This window comes from Entelurus aequoreus, linkage group LG11, assembly GCF_033978785.1.
Source record: "Entelurus aequoreus isolate RoL-2023_Sb linkage group LG11, RoL_Eaeq_v1.1, whole genome shotgun sequence".
Lineage (NCBI taxonomy): Eukaryota > Metazoa > Chordata > Actinopteri > Syngnathiformes > Syngnathidae > Entelurus > Entelurus aequoreus.
In genome coordinates, this window is record NC_084741.1 from 41,510,892 (window position 1) to 41,527,979 (window position 17,088).

The 17,088-nt window shown below is 42.4% G+C and overlaps 2 protein-coding genes across 4 annotated transcripts in view; one reads left to right on the forward strand and one right to left on the reverse strand.

Annotated features, from left to right (window-relative positions):
* The window catches only part of mon2 (MON2 homolog, regulator of endosome-to-Golgi trafficking), a 68,342-nt gene extending 62,789 nt beyond the window's left edge, over window positions 1–5,553 (reverse strand). For 2 of the 3 annotated variants that reach the window (XM_062063287.1, XM_062063285.1), the window contains exon 1: window positions 5,025–5,552. In XM_062063287.1, the coding sequence (XP_061919271.1) occupies window positions 5,025–5,132 (108 nt within the window). In that variant the 5' untranslated portion in view covers window positions 5,133–5,552. Of the gene's footprint in view, window positions 1–5,024 lie in introns of all 3 variants that reach the window. The other variant, XM_062063286.1, reaches the window with a different exon arrangement.
* Window positions 5,554–7,583: 2,030 nt separating this feature from the next.
* On the forward strand, window positions 7,584–13,764 carry LOC133660675 (uncharacterized). Its single transcript, XM_062064253.1, has 14 exons — window positions 7,584–7,594; window positions 7,680–7,811; window positions 7,877–7,996; window positions 8,056–8,118; window positions 8,185–8,298; window positions 10,176–10,289; window positions 10,429–10,595; window positions 10,703–11,363; window positions 11,429–11,571; window positions 11,720–11,780; window positions 11,858–12,066; window positions 12,610–12,796; window positions 12,862–12,957; window positions 13,026–13,764. The coding sequence occupies exons 3-14, from the start codon at window positions 7,880–7,882 to the stop codon at window positions 13,185–13,187; spliced, it is 2,094 nt and encodes a 697-aa protein (XP_061920237.1). The 5' UTR covers window positions 7,584–7,594; window positions 7,680–7,811; window positions 7,877–7,879; the 3' UTR covers window positions 13,188–13,764.
* The last annotated feature ends 3,324 nt before the right edge of the window (window positions 13,765–17,088 follow it).

Genomic DNA, 17,088 nt, shown 5'->3' on the forward strand with positions numbered 1-17,088 from the left:
AGAACAAATACCCAGAACCCCTTGCAGCACTAACTCTTCTGTGATGCTACAATATACACCCCCCGCTACCCCCCCAACCCCGCCCACTTCAACCTCCCCATGCTCTCTCAGGGAGAGCATGTCCCAAATTCCAAGCTGCTGTTTTGTGACATGTTAAAAAAAAATAATACACTTTGTGACTTCAATAATAAATATGGCAGTTCCATGTTGGCATTTTTTTCCATAACTTGAGTTGATTTATTTTAGAAAACCTTGTTATATTGTTTAATGCATCCAGCGGGGCATCACAACAAAATTAGGCATAATAATGTGTTAATTCCACGACTGTATATATTGGTACGGTTGATATTGGAAACGGTAATTAAGAGTTGGACAATATCGGAATATCGGATATTGGCAAAAAAGCCATTATCAGACATCTCTAGTTCTAATCTTTTTACGGCTGTTAGTAGAGGCAACACGGACATCAGCGTGAATCAACGTTAGCTTTTTTTTCAACTCACATGTAAGCAAATAAGCCACATCGTCAATTCCGGTCTTTCAACAATCGCAAATTCTTCGGAATCAAAATATATATTAATAAATTACATATAGACTTTTATATTTGCGCACTACTGACTAGTGATGCACCGAATATTCGGTTGTCGAAAATTGACTTTGCTCGCCGAAACCGGATGTTGTGATGAAGTATCCACTTCCGCTGGCGGGCTGCGTCTTTCCTTCGTGCACACGAGTGACATAACTCGCCCGAATCTTGATGAAAAAGTCACAGAGTGGTCACATTTAGACTTAAGTCACATTTGAAAAGATTAGATTTCAATCGGATTCGGACTACCTCCTGATGTGGCCTGAATCTGATGCGAAAAGATCAGATTTTAAAGCACTTTGGAGCGTTTAGATTGGCCAAAAAAAATCTGATCTGTGTCACTTGAGGGCAAAAAAAATCTGATTTGGTGTGCAGTGTAAACGGTGCCATTGTGAGATTCAGGAGTAGGACAGGAAGACACACATTTTAACAACACTAGTAGCTATGTGAGCTACAGTGCTGGCATTACACTCACATTTCAACAGCAACACCATTGGTAGGTTAGTCTACTCGCAGACCTTCGGGTTTTGTTCTAAGATATGTAGCAAAGCCAATTTTTCATCAATCAGCGCACCTCTGTTGGTTGCAGCCAAGTAGGACATGGCACATCCACACAATGTCCATCATTAAATGATGTCATGTCTTCCTTGTGGTCTTTGCTCAAATTGTTGCATAGATTTTGCTGTAAAAACATAATCTTCCAAGCCTTTTTTGGATTTAAGTTTGTTATTTTCTCCTAACTCTACAAACTGGACCGGTTTGTTCTTTTCCCCTGACTCTACAAACTAGAGCTCCATCTAGTGGTACGCCAAAGAATCACTTGATTAAAGTTTTATGTTACTATATTCAACACAGTGTTACTGTTCAAACTGAGTGTAATGTTACAGTGGCCAAAAATATGAAAAATACTTGTTAAATAAAACCTCTGCTTTGTTTTTAATGAATACTTGGGTACCTACGGTAGCTATCACGTCCATCACTTAACGGCGTACGTGTGCAACATAAACAACGATAACAGTTCTAATTGTTACGCGATGGAGAAGCCGACCAAAAGAGACACCACATTAGTAAATTATGTACAATATTTTTTTATTTTTTCATAAAACTACTGTTGTGTTCTTACAACTTCTCGAATGAAAACAGACTCCACCTTAGCTTCAGCACAGTTTGTTTATTATAGAGCGCAGCCATATTGAACAGAGTGCCATTTATATATCACAGCACAAAGGTGCTTCACAGGCAGTATATAGTATTACTCCGCAAGGAAAAATAGGTCCATACACTACAACTACTGTAGTTGTTGTGGTAAATGTCTATTGTAATAAATTTCAAGCAGGTAAACAAATGTGACGATAATAAAAAGAGGGATGTGTTGTTTTGGGGGGAGAGGAGGATCATTGTGAAGTCATTAAAGGCTGGTTTGTCTGCTGTGTGACTCACACAACAACAACAACACGACACATCAGTTGGAGGAACAATCAAGCAAAGATGTCCTGAGACACAATCAAGCTAGATAAAGAGCTTCACATTTGGAAACAATATTGTTTATTTTATTTAATATTAGAGATAGGGTCCAGCAGTCCCCGCGACCCTGAAAGGGACAAGCGGTACAAAATGGATGGATGGATGGATTAATATTAGGGATGGGTACCGAATTCGGTATGTTTACAGGCACTGACTGAATTCCGTCGATACTTCCACCGGGTATTGATTCACGTATAATTAAACTGTGCCATATTTCGATAACTACGTTACATCCTGTTGCAGACTCGTCACGTCCGGTTGCAGACTAAATACAGACTGACGTAAAAAAAATAAATCAAGCAGCACTCAGGGCGGACTCAGCCAAACCCTCTTTAAGTAATGTTGCAACATTCAACTTGTAACTCAGGCTGTCGCCATCACGTCTCTACATCATCGCTGCCACCACAGCCTGAGGGGGCAATAGAATACAGACTCTGATTACATTGAACACATATTTATTATAAAATAACCAAATAATATTGTGAAGACAGGTAGTCTTGGTTTTAACAATCTTTAAGGGGGAGGAGTATATTTATAGCTTGAATTCACTGAAATTCAAGTATTATATATATATATATATATATATATATATATATATATATATATAAATAAATATATATATATATATATATATATATATATATATATATATATATATATATATATATATATATATATATATATATATATATATATATATATATATATATATCTCAATAAAAGAAATACTTGAATTTCAGTGTTCATTTATTTACACATACACAAACATAACACTCCTCTACTCATTGTTGTATTTGAAAGTGCAATGCTTTGCAGCCAGTAGCACAGACTTTGAAGGAGCATAGGTATGGGCAGCATCTGTGAAATTTAAATTTGCATGAAAGGAGTGAGTTTAGGGTTGAATTGTCCATCCTCGTTCTATTCTCTGTCACTATCTTTCTAACCATGCTGAACACCCTCTCTAGTGATGCATTGCTGTGTGGCACGCACAAAAGTGCCTTCATCAAATGCACCAGAGTCTGGAATCTTCCATCTCTCCCTAGCATACTCCTTCCAGCTGTCGTGGATGACCTGAAATTCTTGTGTCCAATCATTTTTTAACTTGCAAGCGTACTTCTTCTTCCTACTCGTCGTCGCCATGTCTCTTCTTCGTTCTTCTGCTTCGTCTCTGTTATGTTTTTGGACATTACTACTTGCCGTAGTTTTAAAGCAATGCATGATGGGAATCCGGATGTTGTGTGTCAGTGTATTAACGTGCCGGCTGGAATAAACACACGCTGAGCAATAGCTCCATGCCTGCCTACTTTATGGGTTATAGATAAACCTATGGATAACGGACACATATATAACAGTCTCCTTCTTGTTGTGTGTGCAGTTGCGCACTGAGCTCCAAAAGCCGTAGATGTTATAACGTGACTGGGCTGGCACGCTGTTTATATGGAGGAAAACCGGACGTGACGACAGGCTGTCTTCACTCAGGTCCGGCTGGAAATCGGGAGAAATTTGGGAGAATGGTTGTCCCGGGAGATTTTCAGGAGAGGCACTGAAATTCCGGAGTCTCCCGGAAAATTCGGGAGGGTTGGCAATAGGAGTGTGGGGAAAAAAATCGATTCGAATTCAAATACCGGTAGTCATTCTCACGTTGTACGATTCAGTATCGATTCTCATTTATCAAAAATCGATTTTTTTTTTTAATTTTTATTAATCAATCCAACAAAACAATACACAGCAATACCATAACAATGCAATCCAGTTCCAAAACCAAACCCGACCCAGCAACACTCAGAACAGCAATAAACAGAGCAATTGAGCGGAGACACAAACACGACACAGAACAAACCAAAAGTGGTGAAACAAAAATGAATATTATCAACAACAGTATCAATATTAGTTACAATTTCAACATAGCAGTGATTAAAAAAATCTCATTGACATTATTATTAGACATTTATAAAAAATATTTAAAAAAAAAAAAGAACAATAGTGTCCCAGTGGCTTACACTTGCATCGCATCTCATAAGCTTGACAACACACTGTGTCCAATATTTTCATAAAGATAAAATATTTTTGGTTCATTTAATAGTTAAAATTAAAAATCTACTACTCATGTCAGCAGACTGGGGTAGATCCTGCTGAAATCCTATGTATTGAATGAATAGAGAATTGTTTTTAATCGGAAAAATATCGTTTTTGAATCGAGAATCGCGTTGAATCGAAAAAAATCGAATTATAATCGAACCGTGACCCCAAGAATCGATATTGAATCGAATCGTGGGACACCCAAAGATTCGCAGCCCTAGTTGGCAAGTATGTCCAGCACCCCCAGCAAACCCGAAAGGGACAAGCGGTAGAAAATGGATGGATGGATGATCTAAAAGTTTGTTTTTCCTTTTAAAAGGTTACATGTCAAAAGTGTGCTGTTTAGGGGTTGGGGCAATCACCAATTCAATGTATCCATTAATAGCAATGGGGGACGCTAATTTGAGATACAAGTGTTTTGAGTTAAGAGCTCCGTCACAGAACCAAAATAAGCTCGTAAGTTGAGGTACTACTGTGTTGCGAGAATCGGTGCTGTTTAACATATTTAATCGATATGTTGGCAACAGTGTCAATTAAAAAGTGAATGTTCTAATATTTCTACAGACAAGACTGCGATTGCTTAGGTGTACCTAATGGTGTGTCTCTAACGACGTGGCAGGAGCCACCGCTGCTGTCAACAAGCGGCGTGTTCACTTAGGAGGGGCGGGTGGAACTTTTACACGAACCGAGTCCAGTAACGCCAGGGTCAGCAGGTTATGTAGTGGTCGCGTTTGCGGAGCATGACAAACACAACAAAGCCAGCATTTAGGGGGATACATGTTTGGCTAAATGCTAATGCTAACCAGTAGGCTAGCAAGCTAGCTAGCAGACTGACCTCCTTGACTGGGGGGAATTTCTTCTTACACTCCATGGAGAGAGAGCGCAGGTCCGTCTGCATGTTCTCCAGCAATTTCTTCACCGCCTCGGGACTGCTGGTTGACATGTTGGCCCAAAAAGAAAGTGTCTTTCGACGGAAAAAAAATACAAAAAGAAAAAAACAACCGCCGCGGCTTTATTTGCGTCCCCGGGAGGAGAGCACCGAAACCCCGCCGTCCACCAACACCGTAGTCCCCGTCTTCTCCTCAGCTTGGAGCGCCGGTGCGCAACACAGCAGCGATGGCGCCGACATATGTCCGCTGTCCTCTCACAGGGCAGACATGAACTTGATGAAAAACATGACCTCCCTTTTGACTGTGTGTTACTTATGCGTGTTCATTCATCAAAAACGGTTGTCAAAGTACGGCTAAGTGGGCAGCAACCAGCGGCCGTTAGCTTGGCTTCCTTTACCCACAATGCACCGGTGCTTCTTAGGTGACACGTCACACCCACTTCCGTCAACAGTGAGTGATTCGTCATGGAGGGCGATAGCGACCTCTGCCGGACGAAGATCACAAACTTTAAGCTTGTGAAGCTTTTATTGGCACACGAAACCACATACTGAATTAATAATGACACATTTTAATTTTTTAAAACCTTGCATTTTTGCGTTTTTTGTAGTGAAGTGAAGTGAAGTAAATTATATTTATTCTAAGCGTTTTACATAGTGAAACCCAATATCCAAGTTACATTTAAACCAGTGTGGGTGGCACTGGGAGCATTGATTGATTGATTGAAACTTTTATTAGTAGATTACACAGTACAAGTTAATCATCAGAGTATATACATTTAATTATTTACATTGTTTACAATCTGGGGGGTTTAGGTTGGGTTGCTATCAGCATACTTCAGTCATCAACAATTATATCATCTGAGAAATGGACATTGTAACAGTGTAGGTCTCACTTGGTAGGATAAGAACAGCGAGCGGTGACCATAGTGAGCTCAGAAAGCATAAGAACAAGAATATACATTAGATTATTTACAATCCGGGGAGGTGGGATGTGGTGGGGGGAGAGGGTTAGGCTAGGGTTGTAGTTGCCTGGAGGTGTTCTTTTAGTGAGGTTTTGAAGGTCGGTAAAGTGTCTTGCCCAAGGACTAGGATGGCGTAAGCGGGGATCGAACCTGGAACCCTCAAGTTGCTGGCACGGCCACCCTACCAACCGGGCTATTCCGCCATTTGTATTATTGAATGTTGGATATATTTGGTGTTAACTACTGTAAATCAGCAGATACAGTATCCACTAATATGCAATCAGAATAGAATAGAGTGCCTTTTATTGTCACTATACACAGGTACAATGGGATTAAAAGCGACTCCAGTGCGACAGTCTATAAATATGCAAAACATAGGAAGGAAAGAAAAGAAAAATAGTGCAAAAGGACGTAAGGTGCACAGTCCAGTCCTGAGAACGAATGTTCTGAATGTGTTGTTTAAATATTAAATATTATACTATAGAGGGCAGCACGGTGGAAGAGGGGTTAGTGCATGTGCCTCACAATACGAAGGTCCTGAGTTCAATCCCGGGCTTGGGATCTTTCTGTGTGGAATTTGCATGTTCTCCCCGTGACTGCGTGGGTTCCCTCCGGGTACTCCGGCTTCCTCCCACCTCCAAAGACACGCACCTGGGGATAGGTTGATTGGCAACACTAAATTGGCCCTAGTGTGTGAATGTGAGTGTGAATGTTGTCTGTCTATCTGTGTTGGCCCTGCGATGAGGTGGCGACCCGTCCAGGGTGTAGACCTTGGGGAAAGGCAGTAATACGGCATCAATCCCAAAAGAAACTCATTTGGAGAGCAACCTTTGACCAAAAGAATGAGCAACAGGCATAATCTAACTAAAAAGGCTGAATGTTGATACTAATAATTAATAACTACACAACAATAACAACTTGTCCAGGGTGTACCCTGCCTGCCGCCCGAGTGCACCTGGGATAGACTCCAGCCCCCCACGACGCCAAAAGGGACAAGCGGTAGGAAATGGATGAATACATACAAAATACAAGTGTATTAGAAAGGATCCAGTAACAAAAGTGTCCGCATCACTCAATTTAGTGCAACATGACCGTGACATAATGAATTGTTGCGGCCACTAGGTGTAGCCGAAAAACAATTACCACTCCACTTGCATTATCTTTGCTAATATTGTGCTCCTTTTCCTGTTCTATGGTTATCATTGCACTTTTCCGTCTTTGCCATCACTGATAGGCATGACATTTGCGGGAGCTCCACAACAAAGGGTAGAAATTCAGGGCGCCGAGGACAGACCAAACTGCTGAGTAACAGGCTGTTGCGGCGTGGTCAACGAGGAAAGATCACGCTCGGACGTCAGCTCAGGTGTCGCATGTGTCGGGTTTCTCCTCGCCTGTTCTCACCTGCCTCGCCACTTCCTTTGTCTCCTTTTGGCAGCTGAGATGGGAAGCGGCGCGTCGACCGTGGAGGCATCCCGTCCGGATCCGGCTGAGGTCGTGCAGCCTGAGCCGATCCGGGCCCTGACGCCTGCGAGCGAGAGTCACGACAGCCTGCAGGTAGCAGCAAGACGATTGATTGATTGATTGATTGATTGATTGATTGATTGATTGATTGATTGATTGATTGATTGGTTTGTGACAGGATGATTTGCAGGCTGATGAAGTACATCCGGACGCTGCGGACATCTTGTCGGTCACAAGTGAAGACAGTCACGCCAAAGAAGACGGGCAGCAAGACGATCCGCCGCAAAGCGTCACGCAGCCACTTGTGACGGTGAGCAGCTTTTATTTTGAAAGCGCGGCCAAAGCAGTGAATGACGGCGCATTCTAAACAAACAGGAAATGGCCGCAGAGGGGGAGGAAGTGTCCGTGAACTTTGAGAGTTTTCTCCACAACAACGGGACGCTCTACAGCTGCTTCAACCATGACGGGAACAGAGTCTACGTGGACGAGGCGCAGGTGAGCCCGGTGATGTCGATGCGGTCTCCTAATGACGCTGACTTGACTCTGTTGAGCAGAACCTGCAGCCTTTTCCCAACGACTGGTACAATCTGGGACGCTTCATCCCTGCCAACCATGAGGTGAGCGTGTTCTTGGAGCCGCCACAAAGTCAGAACGGATAGTAAACCAAGAACTACCGTTGTCAGGTTGCCACCCAGCCGCCGCCGCCCTCCAACAGCCATCCGGCGGTTGCCGAGGACGACAGAACAGGAAGTCTCTTCATCCAAGGGAAAGGAAGCGTCATGACGTACATGTTTGAGGTGAGAGGTTACATCAAAAGGTTGATGGTCACCTGGTGTGATGACATCATTACCAGCTGTCACATGACTCCAGAGTGAACTAGAAGTCCCACAGTATTGGATGCGTTTTGTCCAAACTTGAGCCTCCATGGTGGTATTGAAACAGATTTGACACTTTCCACATTAACGCTGTAACTTTGCACTTGTCCAACGTAAAAGATGCCAAAATAAAAGTCTATCCTATCCTATCCTATACATCACATACACAAATGTATCATTAAGGAAAGGGACAGGTTAGTGTTAGCGACGCCAGCATAGCTATTGTTTTGGAATTTTACCTATTCAATAAAGAAATGTCCTGGGAAAGCTAAGGTCTTTTAATTATTTATTTGTGATCTCAAATAACTTCAGTAAAATAAAGACTCTGATTGTGATATTAGCAAAAAGAGGAACGTTTTGGTCAAACCTTTGAAAAGGCAGTAATACAGCATCAATCACAAAAGAACCCCACTTGGAGAGTAACGTTTTAACCAACAGACAAATACAATATAAATTAGTGATCTTCACAATCACAACAGTCCTTGTGACATGTAAGGGGGGGGGTTGTAGGAAGTACCAAGCAGAGCTAGCGCCGCAGGGTTCAAGGAATTTAGCAGGGGGCTGTATAAGTGTCTTCTCTAAAAGACGGGCCAATGCAGTGAAGACAAGCAATACAACATAAATCCCATAAGGACTGTTACTTCGACTCAAATATTTGTGGGCTACATGCCAACGTTGCATTCAGGTTTTAATAGCATGCTAGGTTAGCATATTCACTGAAGGAAAAAATGGTCAAATCCGGACACGACTGATGGCTTTATGTTAAGATTTGTAGCGAATAATGATGTCCCGATTAACATTTCTGGCCTCCGATCCCAATCCGAATTTTTGGCCTCAAATCCGATCCGATTTTGAGTTCCGATCTGATACTTTGGCAATAGCTTATAGATCCAAAGATATTATATGGCAAGTAACTAAAGTAAACATAATTTTATTTATCTTATTAAGATGTAGTTTCCTGGTATTGTTTTAAATCAGATAATGTATCACATTTGTGGTATTAAATGCTACATACAACATTTTGAACAAAATAAAAACAATAAACAAAAACTACTACACTAGTGCCTTTTTAAATAATTTGCCCTCAAAGTCTTCCTGTATCCAGAAATGTACTCATTGAGTTTGTAAACAACAACAAAAAAGACCCCAATAATATTTTGCAATAATCAATTTAATATCGTTTATATACAGATAGAATACTAGGTATAGATAGTATCGACATCTGGATCAATCATCCCTACTTAACCCCTACTTAAATTAGCCTCTTGTGTCGTCTGCGTTTGTGTGTTGCATGCTAAGCTATTCCTTATAGTCCTTGGGAAAAATAGTTAATTTGCCGCCAGGGAGGCAAGGATTAGCCGTTATCTTGCTAGGCAGGATGCTAAATTATGTGCTTTCCAACATGGTGGTGAGGATTGGTATCTTAGAAGCGTCTTTGCACTGTGGATAGACCATGCATTCGTTGCAGCTTGCTTTCAAATTCTATCTGGTGTTCTGGCAAGACATGCACTCTTCCTGGATTTCATGCAAATCCTGCTTGGGCGTAAGAAGGAAAATGGAAATGTGGTTCAATATTTCACGTGAGTCTAATCATTAGCCAAGCTAACAGTTGAACACAGCTGCGGTAAAGAAAGAGTTTTTCCTTCATGACGCTATGGTTTGAGTGCCTTGTCGCTCAAAAGCGGAGCAGAAAAAGTGAAGGATAGGATCGATTTTTCCCCAGTTTGGTGCTCATTAACAGGTTTTTAGGGGCACATATGACTATTTAGCATTCAAAAGTCCCTTTTACCGCCTCTCAGGAGAAGATGAACGTGTGCAGGTTCTGGGATCCTCAGTCGGGCGTCTGGCTTCTCGTGCCGCTCCAGTGGGAGATGAACGTGGAGTTTGTCCAGAACAGAATCCAAACAGTAATGGTGAGTAAGAGTCCACTCTTGATCTTCATATGGTCGAAGTGGAGAATGGTTGTGGTCCTAGTGAGGGTCTCCGTGGAACTCCACTGATTAAAGCTAGTAGAAGTTTCTGGAATGTGCCTGACTGCGTTTGCGGTCTCAGTCCACCCTGCCAGGCCTGGTGGACCAGAAGGAGATCACGGCAGCACTGCGTCAGTGTAACTACGATGCAGAGGAGGTGGTGTCCGTCTACCTCACCATGTTCGGAGAGATCCTCCTGCAGCCTTCAGCTGGGGGAGACCACGGCTACAGCGACCTCAACTCCTTCAGGTCAGAGAGTTCAAAGTCCCGGCGTTGCTACGTCACATAATTCCTCGAAGCTAGTCAAAGATCTGACTGTGATCCAACCATCTGAGAGCTGTTTGTTGCTACGTCAGAGCTCTTCTGGAGAGGGATCGGGTTATCGAGGACCTGAAGCAGCAGCTCCAGGCCAAAGACAAGGAGATGGACAATCTCTTCCAGAGGAATACCTACCTGAAGAGAGAAGCCCGCTACCTGAGTGATGTGGTCCAGCACCTCAACCACAAGGTGGCTGAGCTGGAAGCCGACCAGCAGGAAGCGCGGCAGAAGATCAGGTCCCTCCAGAGCCGCCGCTTGCCCGCGGTTCCGCCCGCTAAAACCATCAGCAAACATGTGGTGGATCCTGAGCGACTGCGGCAGGTGAGCCGACTGACCCGAGAGCTAAACGTTTCCAACAAGCAGCTGGGCTCCACAGTCCGCCTGGCGCTGAGCGACATGAAGAACCACGTCCAGCAGCTGAAGGACGTTCTGAGCAAGTTGGCTCAGGTGGACCAGGAGGCAGCCGGTGAGGTGGAGGAGCTGCGTTCTCTCTACAGGAGGGAGGTGGTGGAGAGGCGGAGCCTGTACAACAAGCTGCTGGAGCTGCAAGGAAACGTTCGAGTGTTTTGCCGCTGCAGGAAAGGCTCCGCGTCAACGTCGTGTCTGGACAAGACCGACGAGCAGGAAGTGGTGGTGGTCCAGAAGTCCAACAAGAAGAAGTTCCAATTTGATAAGGTCTACGCTACCAGCAGCACTCAGGTAAGTGAAGCGACTACTTTGTTGACCAACAATACGATGAATCACTTCCTGCTTCCTGTCTGTAGGAGGAAGTGTTTGCAGGAACTGTGCCACTCATAACTTCCTGCGCAGACGGATACAACGTGTGCATCCTGGCGTATGGACAGACAGGCTCGGGCAAGACCTTCACCATGATGGGCACCAAGCAGAACCCTGGAGTCAACATCAGGTCCCTCAGAATCAGTTTCAGTGTTCACATTAAAACAAGCAGTGTGCGCTAGTAGTGTCCATCAATACTTCATCACTAAGTCAGGTCCGGTTACCTGCAATGTTCTCATGTTACGAATAGGTTCTGATAGCTGTGCTGCCCCCTGCAGGTCCATACGGGAACTTCTACGTGTCTGTGCAGAGAAAGAAAAGGTGTCTTACGTTCTGAAGGTACCGCTGCTGCTGCCACTATTATTGTGTTGGCTCCCCCTTGTGGTATCCCACCAAACATACAACTCATCACTCAGATTTCCATGCTGGAGATTTACAACGACGCTCTCAACGACCTGCTGGCCAAAAGCCCTGGCGCTGCCTTGGAAATCCGAGTCCAGGGGAAGTCGGTGTCCGTCCCAGGACTGACCCAGGTGCAGGTGCGGACCGAGGCCGACATCCTTAGCGTCATGGAGACCGGAGTGAAAAACAGAAAGATGGCCTCCACCAAGATGAACATACACAGGTGCACTGGTCTTCTTCCGCTTCTTGATTCAGTCCATGTTTGCTGCCCCCAAGTAGCCACAAATTGAAGGAAACCTCAATAAACATCCATAAAGCTTCTACTTGAGAAGACTCTGTGGTGTCTCTGGCCTGGCTCCTTCTCCAAGATGGAAGGGCGTGGGTGTGTGAAGGATCAAGGATGACGCCGGTGATTGTTGAACAAAGACCAATGTATTTATCAAGCAAGCATCACTACAAGTCCTGAAGGGTCTCTCCTCTTGGTACAGCCAGACAACCAGTTCTTATAGACCGATATAATGTCATCTCGGTCGGTCAGTTCGTTAGGTCCATGGTACTGGAGTTGACTTCACCATGACCATGTATAGGCATTGTTATGTATGCATTTGAGAAACTAAGGGTTCCGTAAGCCTTGGGCCGAGGCCATAAGTACCAGCGACAGATTTACGGGTCACCTCAAACATGTTACCCCACAGTCCAGTAGGCACTACAACTCAAAATGAGGAGCGGGACTTGAGCGCCATTTTTTTGGGGTGTTTTTGCTCAGCTCCCGCTCTCACCTGCTGGTGGCGCTGGAGGTGGTGGGCTCGGATGAGGTGTCGGGGTTGACCACTCGAGGGACGTTGACTTTGGGTGACCTGGCCGGATCCGAGCGCATTTCCAGAACGGAGGCGGAGGGTCAGAGGCTGGTGGAGGCGGCCGCCATCAACAAGTCGCTGACAGCACTGGGACAGGTGATGATGTCTCTCGCACACCATCGATTGCACTTGGTTCAAGGATCCCGTGGTCTCTCTTCCAGGTGTTTGCCGCCCTTAAGTGTAACGCGCTTCACGTGCCCTTCAGGAACTGCAAACTGACCCACCTGCTGCAGCCCAGCCTGAGCGGAGACGCTAAGGTCAGCGGCCCCAAACCCACCACGTGTCTCTTCCCTCCGTTTATGATGCCTTGTGGTTCTGTGTGCAGTGCTGCGTGTTTGTCAACGTGAGTCCGGACGCGAAGGACGTGGTGGAGACGCTGAGCACGCTCCACTTTGGCGCCGCCATCCGTACCGTCTCCTTGGGTAAAGCTACCCAGAACGTGGTGCCGACTAAAGGCAGCAAAACGGCAAAACCGGCAACGCAGTAGAAGTTTTTGTGTTCTTGGGGCGGTATAGCTTGGTTGGTAGAGTGGCCGTGCCAGCAACTTGAGGGTTCCGGGTTCGATCCCCGCTTCCGCCATCCTTGTCACTGCCATTGTGTCCTGTGGCAAGACACTTTACCCACCTGCTCCCAGTGCCACCCACACTGGTTTAAATGTAACTTAGATATTGGGTTTCACTATGTAAAAGTGCTTCGAGTCACTACAGAAAAGCGCCATAAAAATATAATTCACTTCACTTCTTCCGCAAACTTCTTCTTCTTGTCAGTGATGTGTTCTTGTTGTGTTTTCTAACGACATCACGGACGTGAATTAGAAAATCAAACTAAACACGGAAGCAAATCATGAACGTAACACCATAAAAGTAACTCCAGATTATAGATGAAAGCATACAGATAGATGTACATATATACTGTACTGCAGGGGTGTACAATATTTTTCCACACTGAAAAATTAAAGCATGCGGGGGCTATTTTGATATTCTTCATTTTAAAACCAAATATAAAATTTTGTGTAACCCTCAATTTTGTTGAATGTTGAAGCTCCTGGGGACCCAAAAAGGCCCCAGTCAATAAAGTGTTAAAATAAGTCTTTTTTTGTTGTTGTTTTAACACTTAAATATCTATAAATCAACTTCAGATCTGTCCGTTGCCTTTGAGTTTTGTTTTTTTTATATTTAATGTTCCATGCCCCCAAAAACACAAAATATACAAAATTTCCCCAAAAACATTTTTACAAAAAAATGGAATATTTGATGTGAATTATCTGGAGTCTTAAATAGGTAAATAATTCACAGCAACATTGCTTTAGATTCATTATTGTTTTTTGAACAATGACAGTTGAAAAAAAATCACACTAAAGATGTCAGGGAAATATTATCTTTACTTTAATGCTTAAATCTCTAGAAAGATCAACTACAGTTTTAGCCACAGATTATAAATTGTCATTATTTTTTGAGCAATGACAGTTTAAAAAAACAAACAGACTAAAGGTCTCAAAGATCATTAAAGTGTTAAAATAAATCACATTTTAATATATAATATTTTAACTGTCAACACTTAAATCTCTATATCAACTACAGTTTTATTCGTTGATTACAAGTTTTGATTATTCTTTGAGCAATGACAGTTTTGAAGTAAAAAACTCTGTTATTAATGTCAATGTTGCGACATTTTCTCATTACATTTTACCTGTTTGTGTTTTTATGGGGGGTTTTCTGTAACAGTATTTTAAGAATCAAAAATAGCTGTGGGCTGCAAATGGACCTTGGGCCAGACTTTGGACACCCCTGCTGTGTTGTATGTGTAATTGCTTGACGACAGCTAAAATAACAATCACACAGCCTTAATCAATCAAATAAGTGACTTACGCATCTAGAGATAAATCCAATATGGCCGTAATGCACAATTCATGGTCCCAAGAAGATGTAGACAAATTATGTGCTTCCATACTTTTGTACTACTTACTACTCCCAGCTATCTTAAAAAGAAGTGTGGACGAACTGTTTGAAAAATCTTCTATAAAGTATTTCTTAGAGTGTATGAATCCATCACATTCGCATTTTTTAATGAGTACATTTGCCTCTAAACCCTTCATAATACTCTGACATCTGCGCAGTTGCTATCGAATCCCGTTTACGCCATTCAGAAAAAGAAAAAAAATGCAATTATGAGATAAATATGAGAAAATATGAAATGAAAACTCAAAATTATGAGAAAGTCAAAATAAGATTAAAAAAAGACACATTTTAAGAGATAAAAAGTCATAATTTTAAGATAGTCAAAATTATGAGATACAAAAGTCGAATTTCTGAGATTTAAAAAAAAATCATAATTATGAGATTAAAAAAAGTGAAAATTATGAGATAAGAAAGCCATAATGACGGGATAAAAAGTCGGAATTATGAAATAAAAAATTGAAATTATGAGATAATGTTGAAATTATGGATAAAAAGTCAAATTTATAAGACAAAAGCCGAAATTATTAAATACAAAGTCTAAATTAAAAGATAAAATGTTATAATTATGAGATAAGAAGTCGAAATTATGAGATAAAGTCATAACTATGTAATATATATTTTCCACTTTTTATTTCATATTTTCAACTCATAATTATGACTTTGTATATCATAGTTATGGCTTTCTTATCTCACAAATTCGATTTTGTATCATAATTATGAATTTTTATCTCATTATGTTGAATTTTTATCTCATGTTGAATTTTTATCTCATGTTGAATTTGTATCTGATAATTATGACTTAAAATCATAATTTCGATTTATCATTTCATAAATAGGACTTAATGTCTCATAATTATGGCTTTATTATCTCATAATTTCAACGTTCTTATCTTATAAATATAACTATCTCATAATTTCCACTTTCTATTTCATAATAATGACTTACCATTGGGGTATTATTTTTTTAAACAGGCTTCCATAAATTGCTGCTAAATGAATTGTTTGCCTCCTCCTTACAATGGGTGAGGGTGGACCTACGTCACTTCCGCCTACCAATCCCCTAGCAACCGGGAATTCGTTGAAAACAAACCAGCTCACAGCGAACACAGCATTGACAGAAAAAGCATTTAACGAGCGTTGTGGCTTGGAAGTCGGCGTTAAATCCTTCATTTACGCATTTTTACTTATTCGCATATCGTGTGAAAAAACGAAAATGTATTATTTGCGTCAGACTCGTCGCAGTGAACTTTAAAGCTTCTCAGGCTTAGCTTAGCTTGCTAGTTAGCTTAGCCTGCGCGCTACTAAGAAAGAGACGCGGAAGTTATCAACAACAAGATCAAGTGTTAGTGTATAACGAAACCGGTTTTCGAAAATAGCTAGCTAGGCTATAGACTATATAGTACATTACTTACTTAACTTAATCCTCTTCTTCCCGGATGGGAAATAAGGCTTCGACGACTCGACGCCATTCATCTCGCTGCTGTGCTCGTCTCTGTGCCTCGCCCCATGTAAGCTTCATCTCTTTCAGCTCCCCTTCAACTGTTCTTCGCCAGGTGTTCTTTGGCCGCCCTGGCTTACGTTTTCCCGGTGGTGTCCATCTTAACGCTGCCTTTGGTATCCTCTCGTTGTCCGGTTTTCGAAAATAGCTAGCTAGGCTATAGACTATAGTATATACCGCATGTTATTTTTGTACAACAACAACTTCAGCTGTCGAACGTTATAAGGTACAAATTCAACAAGTACAACATTAGCACGGACGTATAGCCAAGTTGTGGTTAAGACGGTGGATTTTTGTTCCTTTTTTTTTACCAGAAACGAAGTGATCCTAACACACGACCCGGGACTTTGGGGGACTCCAGTGAGAGCCGTCCTCGTTTTCCCAGTGTAAAGCTGCGAGCCATTTGTCTCGTCTCTGTGGGCTTTTAGCACGCTTTGGCAGAACAAAATACAACCTTTGTTTTCCCTGTTTCCAGTTGTGGCTAGCACAACCAAAAACAACAGTTTTTCGGCATTTTGGAGGCAGAATGACGGGTTTAACCAGCGTAGGTCGACAGGTTAAAGAGTAAAGGCAACGGTTTGTTTTCAACGCCAGTCTGGTTGCTATGGCTTGAAGAACCCGTATGTAGCTCAGTTGCCCGGATGTCGGCCCCCTAGGTCGCGTGATGTATATACTAAGCAAATTAGATATTCGATCTTCTGCACCAATCAATAATAATATTTGGTGAAAATAATATTTATCAAGTAAAAGTAGTGTTTCATACAAAATAAAAAGGACTACTACGGAGAAAGGTAGAGAAAATGAAGCAGCAGTGGAACTTTTATGCGAATGTGTTCACGTTGCTCCTCGGAAGCAAAATACACGACATTACAGCGCGCTCGCTTGAAGGTCTACTGGACAGCAAAATATTGTTAAAAACGTATTTGACTCAT

Coding starts and splice junctions, on each gene's coding strand:
- LOC133660675 (XM_062064253.1), top strand. CDS start 7,880: ATGGCCGCAGAGGGGGAGGAAGTGTCCGTGAACTTTGAGAGTTTTCTC. Junction 11,572..11,719: donor AACCCTGGAGTCAACATCAG/GTCCCTCAGAAT, acceptor TGCCCCCTGCAG/GTCCATACGGGAACTTCTAC. Junction 12,958..13,025: donor GCCTGAGCGGAGACGCTAAG/GTCAGCGGCCCC, acceptor TTCTGTGTGCAG/TGCTGCGTGTTTGTCAACGT.